We start from the raw sequence: 14,693 nt of genomic DNA on the forward strand, positions 1-14,693 counted from the left end.
TTGGAATTTCACTTGACATCTAGCTCATGACGTTGATTTACATATCAGAAGGGCACACAGGGTACACCTTTTCATGACACACATGCATATATATACACGCAAACCACTTTATAAGGGCAGTGATGTGGATTACATTGAAAATAAAAATGTGGCTAAATAGTGCTCATTTGCAATGATTATGCCTTCCTCCCGAAAGACTTTGGACCAACATTTTTCTCACTCGGCACCCATGCATCATGAGACCAACAACAAAGAAAATAAGCCACACACACAGGAATGTTGCTCCCACACAGCCATCTCAACTGTTCATGTATTAAAAATATATTGTAAGTAAAAAGAACTTGTCTGATTTTGAGGAAAAGAACTGTAGGGGGAACAATGCGCGCTTAACCGAGGATGTCGCTAGATTGTCCAACTGTTTGGAATGTCAAAATTGTCAACGGACAGAGACAGGAAGTGGACGTTGTAATACTGTCGATTCTGTGAAATATAGTGCCTGTACATCTCGAAGATGCTGTTCAATTATGGGTAAACATCGTTGCTGCATATTTTAGTGAAAAATAAAGCTTGCAATCAGTATTTTACACTGAAAATTCTTCACAAAATGGTTATGTCTGAAGAAACGTCAGCAAACTATGCATTTATGTAAAAAGATTGTGGCTGGCTATCATTTCACGTGCATCCAATTTCTGTGGAAAACGGCTCTTTGGGAAAGAGGCAAACTCAACTTCAACATCCAGGAGTTTGTCATAAGAAAAACAAAACAGTTCGTGATCTAATCCCTGCGTCTTATTTCAGGTGGCTTATCTATTTCCCGAAGAAAATAAGACAAAGCATGCCCCCAAAACGAGACAATTTACAGAGGGCTCCGGTGGTTATGCTTCAGAGCAAATCCACGAAAAGCCAGAACAGATGGTCTGTGAAAGTGAAAAGCCTATTGAAAAGTGAGTATCCTTTATATATTTGTTAATCTGCTAGCAGCTATTAAAATTGAGCAAATACATCCTGTATCAGTACAGCTGAAATCAAGCGATGTCCACGTGATGTTATACTTAGGTTTGTGTACATGGGGACTTAGAGGACTGGAAGCGGGATGCTCTGATCCTTCCTAACTATTTACTTCCTTAATACCTAAAGCTTTTTTCCACAGTATGCATTCTGTTCAGTACCAGCAAGAGGATCTATTGTGCATGTAGCACAGACAAATAGAGAAAACATACCATAGTCCTTTGCTGCCTGCCGAGTACTAGAGGAGACAGGTGGTCTTTTTTTTTTTTTCTTTATCCTCATATCAACAGAGGGCGTCTGCAACTCTCTAGCGACTGCTCCGTCGAACTATCCACCCTGCGGTCACTGCATTCGCCCAAAGCCCTGATGCCATATAGGACCATCACCTTTAACGGTGTCTTGGTGTAATCATTGGAATGAATAGTAGATTCCCAAGGAGCTGCACCAGTTTGAAAAGTCAGTCCATATAGCTGGAGTAAGGCACTTTTAAAACCCTGATCTAGCCGCCAAACCCTGACGGCTGCCTTAACCCAGTCTTCCACTTTCGGGGGTAGAGGGTCCCTCCATTTCTTACAAATGTATCTTCTAGCAATTAATATCAAATAAAAGAGCAGCCCTCTCTGTGCCCGCCTCAACAGATTGCTTATTTTCTCATCCACTCCAAAGAGAACAAGCGCTGTATTCAGACTGATCTCCATACCAAGAATACCTTTTAGAGAGAGTTCCATTCCTCCCCAGTAATCAATCAACCTGGGGCATTCAAATAACATATGGACATCCTTGGCTTCCACACAGCCACACCTTACACACTTGGGGAAGTGTGGCTCAATGGTTAGAGCGGCAGACCCTGATGCAGAGGTCTGGCTCAGGACCAGGGTTCAATTCCCCGCCTCGGTGGGTCTTGGGCTCAAAAATTCCACGGACCTGACAATTCTCGCCTCGGTGCCTATTCCAATCATGGAGTCCCACTCTGCAACTCTGGGCAATAGCTTGCTTAATCTCCACAACGGCCCCCACAACGCTAAGGATGCCTGGCCTCCACCTTGGGGGTGCCCAGGAGTGGACACCACACAGGGAAAGCCAGGATGGGTTCCACAGCGGTATCCGTACAAGCGCCTTGAGACCCTTGCGGGTGAGTAGTGCGCTATACAAGTATCAATTTACATTTATTTACATTTGGGGGAAGGTTGGGAGGCGAACCTTCCGATTTTAGATGGTGTCTGTTAATGGTGAAAAAATAATTCTTCTTCAGATTGGCTGGTTTGATGATAGAATACAGGAGCCTCAGGCAATTACCCTCACCTAGTCTGCAAGGGAACTTTCCATGAGGGAGATCTCAAATCGGACAGGTGGTCTTCTTGTCTGCTAAAGAGGTGGCCGTACATTTTTTGTGCTGTTGTGTGTCTCTCGCATTGAAGCCTACCAACATTTCAATCGCCTTGGGGCTGTGTAAAGCAGAGTCCATTGGCGCCAAAATATTTGATTTGGGATCTATCTTTGTGATTCAAACAGGGGTGCAGGAATTTTATTGTGCATTATCCGGGGTAGTGTGGTGGCAAATGAGATCATGGTTGTGCCAGTACTGTCAAGAGCCTTGTAAGTGTTGTAACAAGCCAAGCAAAGAATTACCTAGGTGCTGGTGCATGGCCAGATTTGCACTAAAGGTATTGGTTTCCATTTCATAATACAGTAGAGAAACCAGTTTGTGTCAAAATAGATGGAGGAAGAGGAGAATTTCACCACAGGGTGTCTGTGGGCTGTTGTTGTGTATTGTCATTCACATGGACCTATGTGTGAGGAAGTGTGCAGGGTGCATATCTTTAATAATAAGTTCTTACGATAGCTTGCACACATTTTCAAACAAGGAGATAGCGGGTAACAGATGTATAAACTCTACTAGTAAAATTATTTAGTCGGAGAGGTGTATTCCATGAAGCCTATATTACAGGTGCTTTTTACTGAAACTCCTGGCTCTAGCCGATATGCTAGAACTTCATACGCTTAGCAGCAAGCACCCAAGTGAAGAAGCAATAAAGATAGTACTTTCTGGAGACCCAGGGAAGCCCAAGTTTCACCACCCGTGGTGTGGCTTGAGCTGTTTGCCGCACTCTCTCCATACCAGGGCCAGTGGGTGGTTAGAGGACTGGAGAAGTCTGGCAAACCTCCGTAACCTCGCTCAGATTATGCATAGCCTGTTGAGACCCAGGAAGGTTTCCACACCATTGTATGGGACAGTAGTGGTACAGAAGATACAGCCAGAGGACAGGACACACCCGACCACCCTACATCTTTAGACATTGTGGCTGTGACAAAAGTGCGGCTGCACCAGAGATATAATGGAGACGTGCTTGCTAATGGTGAGGGGTGGCCTGCTGTCACCTCATCCTCACAACCTGGACTCCTGCTGAATCAGTGTATTCATCTGAGATAGGGAAGCACGGGGTACCTAGACGATGAAGGTGGCTTGAGGTTGCATTAGTTAGATGCAAAGGGGCAGTCACTTTAGGGATTTGTAATAGAGGCTGTTCAATCTGCACACAGGTCTTGGTTAGCAAGCCACAACATGTATGTCTACTGGGGATCCCTCTCTGCAGGCATTGCGACAGCCACTCCCACAGGAGCAAGATAGAGGGGGATTATATACATATATAGAATGGGGCTACAGTACCAAGCAACATATGACGGATAAGGGGACCACTTGGCCAGAGTGGAGGAGATACTGGCTGCTGCTTACCAGACTGCTGGTGCTCTCTAGATCATGCAACAATGAGTGAACCCAGGGAGAGTGGATTAGGGAGGACTGGGGCCCGATGATCTGATCTTGCATGGTGGTGAGCAGTTAACTGGTAGAGCCCCCACCCCATGGAGCAAAATAATTGACTTGGTCTACCAGAGACCTTCTGGGGCTGACCTCTCTCCAGGGAACTCTCCCTGCAGGCCCAGATGCACAGATATGTTTTGGGGAGGCAGGTCACCTAATAAGGCAAGTCAGCCGCATGGAACTGAATGAGACTTCCCCCCATACCCTATGATTTGAGCTCAGACTGGGTGGGTGGCCTCTCTGGATTTAAACACAAGGCTATTCAAAAAAGGGAACCTCATACAAAAATCCCTCAGCATTTTCTCTTGAGCCTCACAACTTGATAACACTCTAAAGAACACAGTCAATTCTAGTAGACACTGTTGTTATTTGTGACCCACACAAGTCTGCGGATTTGCTCTCTCGGACAACATTATGGCAGGAGGCCTTGGCTCCTAATCATACACTCCTTTGAGATATCATCCTCGCCTAGTTTATTCTGACACAGAAACACAAGGAGATGATGAACGGTCTGCTGAAACTTTTCAGACTCTCACCCCCAGTCACAGATCTGGGTTGAATACATCATTGTTCTTTATCTCACTTCACCACCCGAGTTTGGACCCAGCCATATGCAAATCAGTCTTGACCCTGTGCGTCATGGGAACATTCCAGCCCAAACTGCCAGACCAGGTCCTCCCTGGACCAGAAACAAGCATCCTGGGACCGGTTTTGGGGTAACACCCCTCATCAGCCAGGCTAGCTTGAATCCAGTGGCAAAGTGAGCAAGGGACCCACGTCTGGGCATTTCCCTGCCACATAGGGCGAACAAAGCAAACACAAGGAGATGATGGACGGACTGCTGAAACTTTTCAGACACTCACCCCCAGTCAGAGATCTGGGTTAAAACCATCATAGTTCTTTAGCTCACTTCGCCACCCCAGTTTGGACACAGTCATATGCAAATCAGCCTTGACCCTGTGTCTCATGGGAACAGTCCAGAGCGAACTGCCAGGCCAGGTCCTCCCTGGACCGGAAACAAGCATCCTGGGACCAGTTTTGGTCACACCCCTCATCAGTCCGGCTAGCTCGAATCCAGTGGCAAAGTGAGCAAGGGACCATGTCCAGGCATACCCTGCCACAGTCCAGGAAGCTTGTTTCCTGTCCAGGGAGGACGTGGGCCAAGACTGATTTGCATATGGCTGGGTCTGAACTGGGTTGGCAAAGTGAACTAAAGAACGATGATGGATTTAACCCACATCTGTGACTGGGGGTGTCTGCAAAGTTTCAGCAGTCCATCCATCATCTCCTTGTGTTTGCTTTGTTCGCCCTAAGTTGGCAGGGTATGTCCAGATGTGGGTCCCCTGCTCACTTTGCCACTGGATTCAAGCTAGCCTGGCTGATGAGGGGCGTTACCCTGAAACCTATGCCAGGATGCTTGTTTCTGGTCCAGGGAGGACCTGGTCTGGCAGTTGGGGCTGGACTGTTCACGACGAGACACAGGGCCAAGACTGATCTGCACATGGCTGGGTCAAAATTAGGGTGGCGAAGTGAGCTAAAGAATGATGATGGATTCAACCCAGATCTGTGACTGAGGGCGAGTGTCTGAAAAGTTTCAGTGCTCTGTCCATCATTTCTTTGTATTTGCTTAGTTTATTCTGACAGCAGCTATATTTGGATCACCGGGGTGTCATGTGGAGTCGCTTTCTTTTTGGCTGGCATCAAGCAAAGGGCTCCCCAATATTTGGCTAAAGACAAGCCTCGACTGATTTCTCTTCAAGGCCAGTTCGATAAATATATACAGCTGGGAGAGGGAGATTGGGGGAGCTGTAAGGGTTATGTCACACAAATGGTCCCCCACTGCCTGAGCCCAAAGTCATTCAGAACAACCATTTGCTTTTATGGCTCCCACTAATGTTGTTTTCTGAACAACAAAAGGATTCCAGACAGCACAAGAAACAAAAATTAGAAAAGTGGTTCTTAATGTGTCACTCCTCTGAAAGGCTTTTAGTAATATTGTGGACAGAGTTACGGAGTCGAAGCGTAACATTTTTGAAGGGGAGATATGATTCAGGTCACAGAGTTTCACCTGCATTTAACATCAAGGACTCTAGAAGAGTGGGCTGAAGAAACAGACGAGAGAGCTAGGAGGAATGGCCTGCAGCTTTGTGGGGTTACTAGAGGGGTAAGAACGTACCCAGTCCAAGTTACTTTTTGAGTTCCTTGATATCATCTCAACTGAAAAACTTTCCTCCTGCTTTACAGCAGAGTGTATTGACAAACGCCTTACACATAGGCCACCCCCAGGGCACCACCCTCATCAATAACTGCCAAAATACTGAACTCCTTTGAACTGGGAAGAAGTTCTCAAGGCAGCACAAATTTGTTCAGCAGGTCCGATATGAACCCCTCCACATTACAGTTTTCCACTTATTACACTTGGCATTTGAAGCAGTTTAGGAAGTCCTTTGAGGCAGTCATGCAAAAGTTGCATGGAATATAGACACATATTCTTGCACTCAGAAAGGCTGAAAGTGATATGCCAGTCTAAGTCTTTCTTCTTTGGATTGAGGTGAGATGGTGCATAAAAGTGGGATCACTGGCTGCAGGTTGTTAGAAATGGGGGTCTCTAGTTGGCAATGGCTGGCCACTGTCCAAGTAGGGACCCTTCTTCCTAAGTCAGAGTAAGCAGACTACATCCTTTGATAACCCCTGCTCAACCCTGTAGCACGAGCAGCTAGGCTGATCTCAGGGGCAGTGTGTGAAGCATTTATGACCATACACAGTAACACAATGAGGAACACTACAAATGGACACCACTCAAGTAGTTATGAAAAATAAGTATCTTTATATGTTGACTTAACACAAGACCCATAACAGTCAAAATCCACAATACTAAAAAAATAGAGTTACTCTGAAAAAGCTGTAAAAATTGTTCAAGGTGCACAAAATGACGTTCAGTTCAATGCAGTGGTCTCTGGGACCCTTTTACTCACAAGGTACCTGGATTTTGTAGCAAAGCAACAAAAAAATGTCGCTAAGGAGTTGTAGAGATAATTTTCCTCACGCTAACCAGCGATGCGTTGAATCCTTACCGCAAGGGAGGATGATGCGCTGGGTTGCGGGCAGGACAAAGCGACAAACTTCTGCACGCTAAGCCGGCGATGCGATAAAATCCTTGCCGCTAAGGGAGGATGATGCGCCGAACCCGTTGTGTGTGCGATCTTGATGCGATGAAAGAAAATGGCGCTCCGCAAGGAAGCGACGATCCTGATGCGATGGAAATGGTGGGATGCTTTTTGGTTAGCGAGCATTTTGAGGCCCGCTAACAGTCGATGCGATAATCTTCGGGTTAGCGAGTGTTTCCAGACCCGCAGACAGGTGATACAATAAACTTGGGTTAGCCAGCGTTTTGGGGCCCGCTAACAGAAAAGGCGGTAATCTCCGGGATAGCGAGCGCTTTCAGGCCCGCAGACAGATGATGCGATGCACTTGGGTTAGCGAGCGTTTTGGGGCCCGCTGACAGGCAATGCAGTCATCTTCGGGATAGCGAGCACTTTCAGGCCCGCAGACAGGTGAGGCGATGCACTTGAGTTAGTGAGCGTTTTGGGGCCCGCTGATGGGTAATGCGATGATCTCTGGTAGCGAGCACTTGGCGGCAGCAGAGCGACGATTTTCCTCACGCTTTCCGGCTGCAGCGGCTCGCTAACTGGGGTTGGGGACGATTTTCAGCGCTCTTTTCTCCACAGTAGAACTAGAGGCCCTGGAACTCACAGGAGCCTCACCTGCAGATAGAAATCCTCGCTGGGAGGAAACAGGAGGCTGGTGGTGGAGTCTGATGTGCCTGAGACTCCTGCAGGAGGCTAGCTCTCTTCTAGCCCTTGGGTGATTGCTGTAGCAAAAATAAAAGTTCCTTCAAAGTCCTTTTCCTCTTCTTCCAAGTCCAGTAATAACCACTGCAGGCCAGTCCCAGAAACAGCACACAAGCACAAGGACAGTCCTTCTCCTGCAGATTCCTGTAGTTACACGGACAGAGGTTCTTCTTGTTGTCCAGGAGCAATACAAATTGTAGGGGTTTGGGCACTGATATTTATACCCCAAAAGTCTTTGTTCTAAAGAGTCACAAGTCACTGAACCCAGCCAGAACCAGTTCTGCCCAGCCCTGGAGCACTTTGTTTACCAGGCTGCATCCTTCCTTTCAGAAAGAGGGGCTCTGCCATCAGACGCCCAGTGGGAGGTGGAGCCAGCATTCACCTTGCCAGGCACAGCCCTATTCAGGTCCAGGAGCTACCCCTCCCCATACTCCAATGCAGATCTCTCTATTCAACCCAGGTCTGACTCAGCCTGCCCTCTCCCTCCGAAACCAGACAGCCAATACACATAACAGCAGAGCACACTGGAAGGCTGAGGCAAGAAAATACCTGCTTTCTAAAAGTGGTCTTTTCAAACACAGAATATAAAAATAAACTTCACTAAAAGATGTATTTTAATATTCCGATCTCAGGCATACTAAATTAGTTTTTCTACCATGTTCTGTGGGTCAGTTAGGACTATAGAATGTAATAGCCAAAACTCCCATTCTAGCCTATGGAGAACAGGTAGCCTTACAGTAGTGAAAAACGAAATTGGGTGTAATTCACTACCAGGACATGCTACACACATCAGAGCATGTCCTACCTTACACATACAATGCACCCTACCATAGGGGTGGCTGACATGATGCCAAGGGAAGGTTCAGGGACTGGGAAGTGGGTGCACTTCACAGCCAAGATGGCAGTTCCAACCTGCACACAGACATTGCAGTGGCAGGTCTAAGACACACTTTACAAGCTGCTTCTGTGGGTGGCGCAAACCAGCGCTGCAGGCCCACCAGCAGCATTTGGCTTACCAGCCCTGGGCGCACACAGACCACGCTACTAGGGACTAACAGGTAAGCCAAATAAGCCAATCATGGATGTACAAATTCACCTGTCAACTTTACACAGGGAGCATTCGTGCTGTGGCACTGAATGGCAGTGGCACAACGCCCAGAGCATCTATTATCAGCAAAAACAGAGGAGACAACAGCGAAAAATGGAAGGGAGACCCACGCCAATGGTGCCAGGTCTAACACGCCAGCTGAAATGTGGCGAGAACTACCCATCCCCTTGGAAGTTCTCATCACTATGGAGGAAAAATCTGGACAGACCATCAGCATTGGCGTGTTCTGTACCAGGGCGATGTTCCACCGTGAAGTCCATACCCTGTAGGGAAATGGACCACCTCAACAACTTGGGAGTCTCACCCCTCATCTGCATCAACCATCTGAGGGGCCTGTGGTCTGTCTGAACCCGAAAGTGAGTCCGAAACAGGTATGGTCTCAGCTTCTTCAGTGCCCAGACCACAGCAAATGCCTCACGCTCAATTGCACTCCACCTCTGTTCCTGTGGAAGTAACCTCCTACTGATGAAGGCTACAGGTTGGTCTAGTCCCTCCTGATTCATCTGTGACAGAACAGCCCCCACCCCATGCTCTGAAGCGTCTGTTTGGACAATATATTCCTTAGCAAAATTGGGCGCCTGGAGTACGGGTGCTGTACACATGGCAGTCTTGAGGGCATCAAAAGCTTTCTGACGGGTATCAGTCCAGTTCACAATCTTTGGCCGCTTCTTGGAAGTCAGCTCAGTCAAGGGTGCAACAATGTTGCCATACCTCTTGACAAACCTCCTGTAGTAACCCGTGAGTCCTAAGAAGGCCCTCACCTGGGTCTGGGTCCTTGGGGGCTCTCAAGCCAGGATGGTTTCAATCTTGGGCTGCAGGCAGGCCACCTGGCCACTCCCCAAGTACACCACAGAACCCTGCCCAATCTGGCACTTACTGGCCTTGATTGTAAGGCCTGCTCTGCGCAACGCCATCAACACTTCCCAGAGGTGGTGCAAGTGGTCCTCAAAAGGAGGAACTAAACACTGCAATGTCATCCAGGTAGGCGGCACTGAAATCCTCCAGCCCAGCCAACACCTGGTTGACCAACCTCTGAAAGGTGGCAGGGGCATTCTTCATCCCAAAGGGCATCACACGGAACTGGTAGTGCCCATCTGGCATGGAGAATGCTGACCTCTCCTTTGCCCCATCAGTCAAGGCGATCTGCCAGTACCCAGACGTTAGATCAAACGTGCTGAGGTACCGGGCAGCCCCTAACCGATCTATGAGCTCATCAGCTCTGGGGATGAGGTGCGCGTCGGTCCTCGTGACCGAATTGAGACCTCGGTAGTCCACACAGAACCTAAGCTCTGGAGTGTCACCAGGCGCTGCAGCTTTTAGTACCAGACCACGGGGCTGGACCAAGGGCTGCTAGAGGACTCAATCACCCCTAGGGCAAACATTTTGGAGACCTCCTCCTTAATGTAGGCCCTGACCCGGTCAGTCACTCTATAAGCCTTGTGCTTGACAGGAGGACTGTCCCCGGTGTCTACCTCATGGACGCACCAATCAGTGACACCAGGGAAAACAAATCAGAAAATTGCCCCAACAGCTGGTGACAATCTCTCTGCTGCTCAGGGGTCAGTGTGGTGGAGAGGACTACACCCTCCACTGACCCATCCTTCTCTCCTGCACACAGGAGGTCAGGAAGAGGCTCACTCTCCTCCTCCATCCCTGCATCTGTGGCAAGAAGCATGCCCACTTCAGACCTCTCAAAGTGGGGCTTTAGGCGGTTCACATGCAGGACCCGTAAGGGATTCCTGGGAGACTTAAAGTCCACCAAGTAGGTAACTGGACTGTTGCGCTCCACCACCTCAAATGGACCGGTCCACTTATCTTGGAGCGCACAAGGCTCCACTGGGGCCAGTACCCAAACCTTCTGACCAGCTCTGCAGCTTGACCAGAGTGACATTCTGGTCGTGCCAACGTTTCATCTCCTGCTGGCTGGCTTCCAGATTTGCCTCAGCAATTTTTCTGAAACGCCGAGTCTGGTTCCCGAAGGCCAATATGTAGCTAAATACATCTTGGGGAGGTTTCCTGGGAGATTGCTCCCAGCCTTCCTTGATTAGACTCAGAGGCCCTCTTACCGGATGGCCATAGAGCAGTTCAAAGGGACTGAACCCTAAGGATTGTGGCACCTCACGGTATGCAAGCAACAGGCATGGCAAGAGGACGTCCCACTTAATCCTCAGGGGCTCTTCTAGGCCCATGATCATGCCCTTCAAGGTCCGGTTGAACCTTCAACCAGACCATTACCTTGGGGGTGATAAGGAGTGGTGAACTTATAAGTTACCCCACACTACTTCCACAGAGACTTCATATACTGGGAGATGAAGTTGGTCCCCCTGTCACTCCCCACCTCTCTGGGGAACCCCACACGGGAGAAGATCCCCATCAGTGCACGTCCCACCACGGGGGCCGTCACTGTCCTGAGCGGGATGGATTCAGGGTACCGGGTGGCATGGTCCACCAAGACCAGGATGTACCTGTTGCCCATGGCTGTCTTGGGGTCCAGAGGCCCCACAATGTCAATGCCCACTCGCTCGAATGGGGTACTAACAACTGGAAAGGGCTGGAGAGGGGCCTTGATCTTCCCCCCCCTCTTCCCACTTGCCTGGCAAGTCTCACAAGTTCTGCAATAAGTATCTGAGCTCTTGCGCATCTGGGGCCAATAAAAGTGGGTGACCAGCATCTCAAAGGTCTTAGTCTGCCCCAGATGTCCTGCCAATGGAATGTCATGAGCCAACCCCAGTAGGAAGGCTCTGAAGCACTCGGGTACCACCAGCACACGGGCTGACCCCGGCTCAGCAGCCTTAGGCTCGCTATACAGGAGACTGTTCTCCCAATAAATCAGATGTGAACCAGACATGTCACCTGCTGCCTGGGCTGCAGCCTGTCGCCGCATACCCTCAAGAGAAGGGCAAACTCTTTGCTGCTCACAAAACTCCTCCCTGGTGGGCCCTCCTTCCTGCTGCCAATAGGTCCGCTCAGGCAGGTCCGCCAGGTTGGCACTCTGCTCCCCGGTAGGCTCCAGGGCATCCCCCTCAGGGTCTGCTCCCTCCTGGGCCGTGGGAACCAAGGGGGCCAGCTTCCCGCGCCCCCTGCCACTTCTCTCTAAGGCAGGGACCTGGACCATACTCTCAACCCACGGGGAGTTCTCTAAATCATTGCCCAACAGTCTACAGGCATGGCGGGCCTCACAGCCACCTGAAGAGTTCTTGAGACCTCCCCCCACTCAAAGGGAACCTGAGCCACCTCACATTGGCTCTCTGAGTTGTCTGCGGACACTACTGGGTAGAATGCATGGGGAATAACCTGCTCTTTGGACACCAACCGGGAGCTGACAGCAGTTACACTGGCTCCTGTGTCCCTTAAAGCCTCCACTCTATGGCCATTGATGGTCACCCACTGCCTGTCCTTTTTAGTGTTATTAGGCAGTGCAGGCTTAGGGACCATCTCAAAGTCTCTTAGTGAGACAAGGGTCAATTCTACGGGATCCCACCCACATTGGGCACCCATCTCCTCCCGTCCCAGGGCTACACTAGCAAGCTGGCGGGGTGGCGCACGGGGTGGTGCAGGAGTATCCCTTTGGGGACACTGTGGATCAATGTACCTGTGGCCCACCTGGCCACACTTAAAACAAGTCAGGGGCCGCCTCTGAACAGGTCTATCTGTTGGGGGCACTGGCTTCTCATCTTGGGGAGGCTGGGACACCACTGCTTGGTTCCCTTGGGAATTACTTTGGGGCCCTCTGTGGAACTCCCTTGGTTTACCCCTGTCCCCCCCACCTCTCTGCTGGGGACCCTGCCCACCTTTGGCGAAGTCTCCCACTGGATCCTTGCGAACCCGGGTGCTCACCCAGCGGTCTGCCTCCTCAGCAAGCTTCCTAGGGTTAGTTAGCTTGCAATCTATCAGATGCTGGCGTAGCTCAGGAAAACAATTACTAGATAAATGCTCCCATGCAATCAAATCATACAGTTGCTCAAAAGTTTCTACTTTGCTACCTTTTACCCAGCGCTCCATTGCTCTGCAAAAAAAAAAGACACATATTCAACCCACGTGGTACCCTCTAGCTTCTTGCAGGTTCTAAATCTCTGCCTGTACATTTCAGGGGTCAAACCATAGCGGGTAATCAAAGCTTCCTTCATGTGGGCATAAACCATCCTACTTTCTGGGGGTAGGTCCAACAAGGTATCCCTCCCCTCACTCACAAAGCGCCCCCACAACCCCGCTCCCCAATCCTTCTCAGGGACCCGGTGGGACACCATAGCTAATTCATAAGCGGCAAACCATTGCCCAATATCTTCACTTTTATGGAAATCCTTAATAACCTCTTTAGGTATATACACTCTACTCTCAGTATGCACTACTGGTATGCTGCCACCAGAGGGGGAGATCTCTATACTCTTTGCTTTAATCTCCAACTCCCTCAAAATTCTCTCATGTTCAAGTTTCACTTTCATCATCTCAAATTCTAACTTCTTATTCTCTAGGTCCCTCTGACCATCCAATTTACGCTTAGCCATCTCCATATTATGCCGCCTATCTCTCTCTCTGTCCTCCATCTCTTCTGGAGTCAGACCCCTTGAGGACACACTAGTGCCCGGGCTGGAAACTGCTTTATCCCCTACCAAATCTACCACTTCATCCTGCTGCTCTCCTGCATTCTCTCCTCCCTCCACAGGCTCTTCCATATTCCTAGGGGCATCCCTGGCTTCTAACCAGGCCTTCAGCGCCGTGTAATACTCTTCCCTTCTGGTGAGACCTGTGATAGGGACTGTGAAGCGTTTGCAAAAATATTTGAGCTGCTTGGCATTGTAGGTTTCTAATTTCTCTTCTTCCCAGAAGAGATCCTCAGAGGCATTGGATCTGGGCTTGCCCATTGTAGCAATAACAATCAAAAAAAGAATAAAAACCTCAAAAACGTACGTGGTTATGTTATGGTCTGCACTCACTAGTAGTGTGCACTATAATTACTGTATGCAATCATAAATGCAAGTCCAGATCCTCACCGCTGACCACTAATGTTGGAAATGGGGGTCTCTAGTTGGCAATGGCTGGCCACTGTCCAAGATGGGACCCTTCTTCCTAAGTCAGAGTAAGCAGACTACACCCTTTGATAACCCCTGCTCAACCCTGTGGTAACGTAGCACGACCAGTTTGGCTTATCTCAGAGGCAGTGTGTGAAGCATTTATGACCATACACAGTAACACAATGAGGAACACTACAAATGGACACCACTCAAGTAGTTATGAAAAATAAGTATCTTTACATGTTGACTTAACACAAGACCCATAACAGTCAAAATCCACAATACTAAAAAAATAGAGTTACTCTGAAAAAGCTGTAAAAATAGTTCAAGGTGCACAAAAGGACGTTCAGTTCAATGCAGTGGACTCTGGGACCCTTTTACTCACAAGGTACCTGGATTTTGTAGCAAAGCAACAAAAAAATGTCGCTAAGGAGTTGTAGCGATAATTTTCCTCACGTTAACCAGCGATGCGTTGAATCCTTACCGCAAGGGAGGATGATGCGCTGGGTTGCGGGCAGGACAAAGCGACAAACTTCTGCACGCTAAGCCGGCGATGCGGTAAAATCCTTGCCGCTAAGGGAGGATGATGCACCGAGCCTGTTGCGTGTGCGATCTTGCTGCGATGAAAGAAAATGGCGCTCCGCGAGGGAGCGACGATCCTGATGCGATGCGATGCGATGGAAATGGCGAACGCTCGGCGTCCGTGCTGCGATGAACTTTTGGTTAGCGAGCGTTTTGAGGCCCGCTAACAGTCGATGCGATAATCTTCGGGTTAGCGAGTGTTTCCAGACCCGCAGACAGGTGATACAATAAACTTGGGTTAGCGAGCGTTTTGGGGCCCGCTAACCGGAAAGGTGGTAATCTCCGGGATAGCAAGCGCTTTCAGGCCCGCA

General features: G+C 49.2%; 1 protein-coding gene across 1 annotated transcript in view; it reads left to right on the forward strand.

Annotated features, from left to right (window-relative positions):
* The window catches only part of LOC146817966 (uncharacterized), a 737,869-nt gene that overhangs the window by 706,737 nt on the left and 16,439 nt on the right, over window positions 1–14,693 (forward strand). The window contains exon 14 of the mRNA XM_085611444.1: window positions 799–944. Within this exon, the coding sequence (XP_085467570.1) occupies window positions 799–944 (146 nt within the window). The remainder of the gene's footprint in view (window positions 1–798; window positions 945–14,693) is intronic.

This window comes from Triturus cristatus, chromosome 6 (genome assembly GCF_964204655.1).
Source record: "Triturus cristatus chromosome 6, aTriCri1.1, whole genome shotgun sequence".
NCBI lineage: Eukaryota > Metazoa > Chordata > Amphibia > Caudata > Salamandridae > Triturus > Triturus cristatus.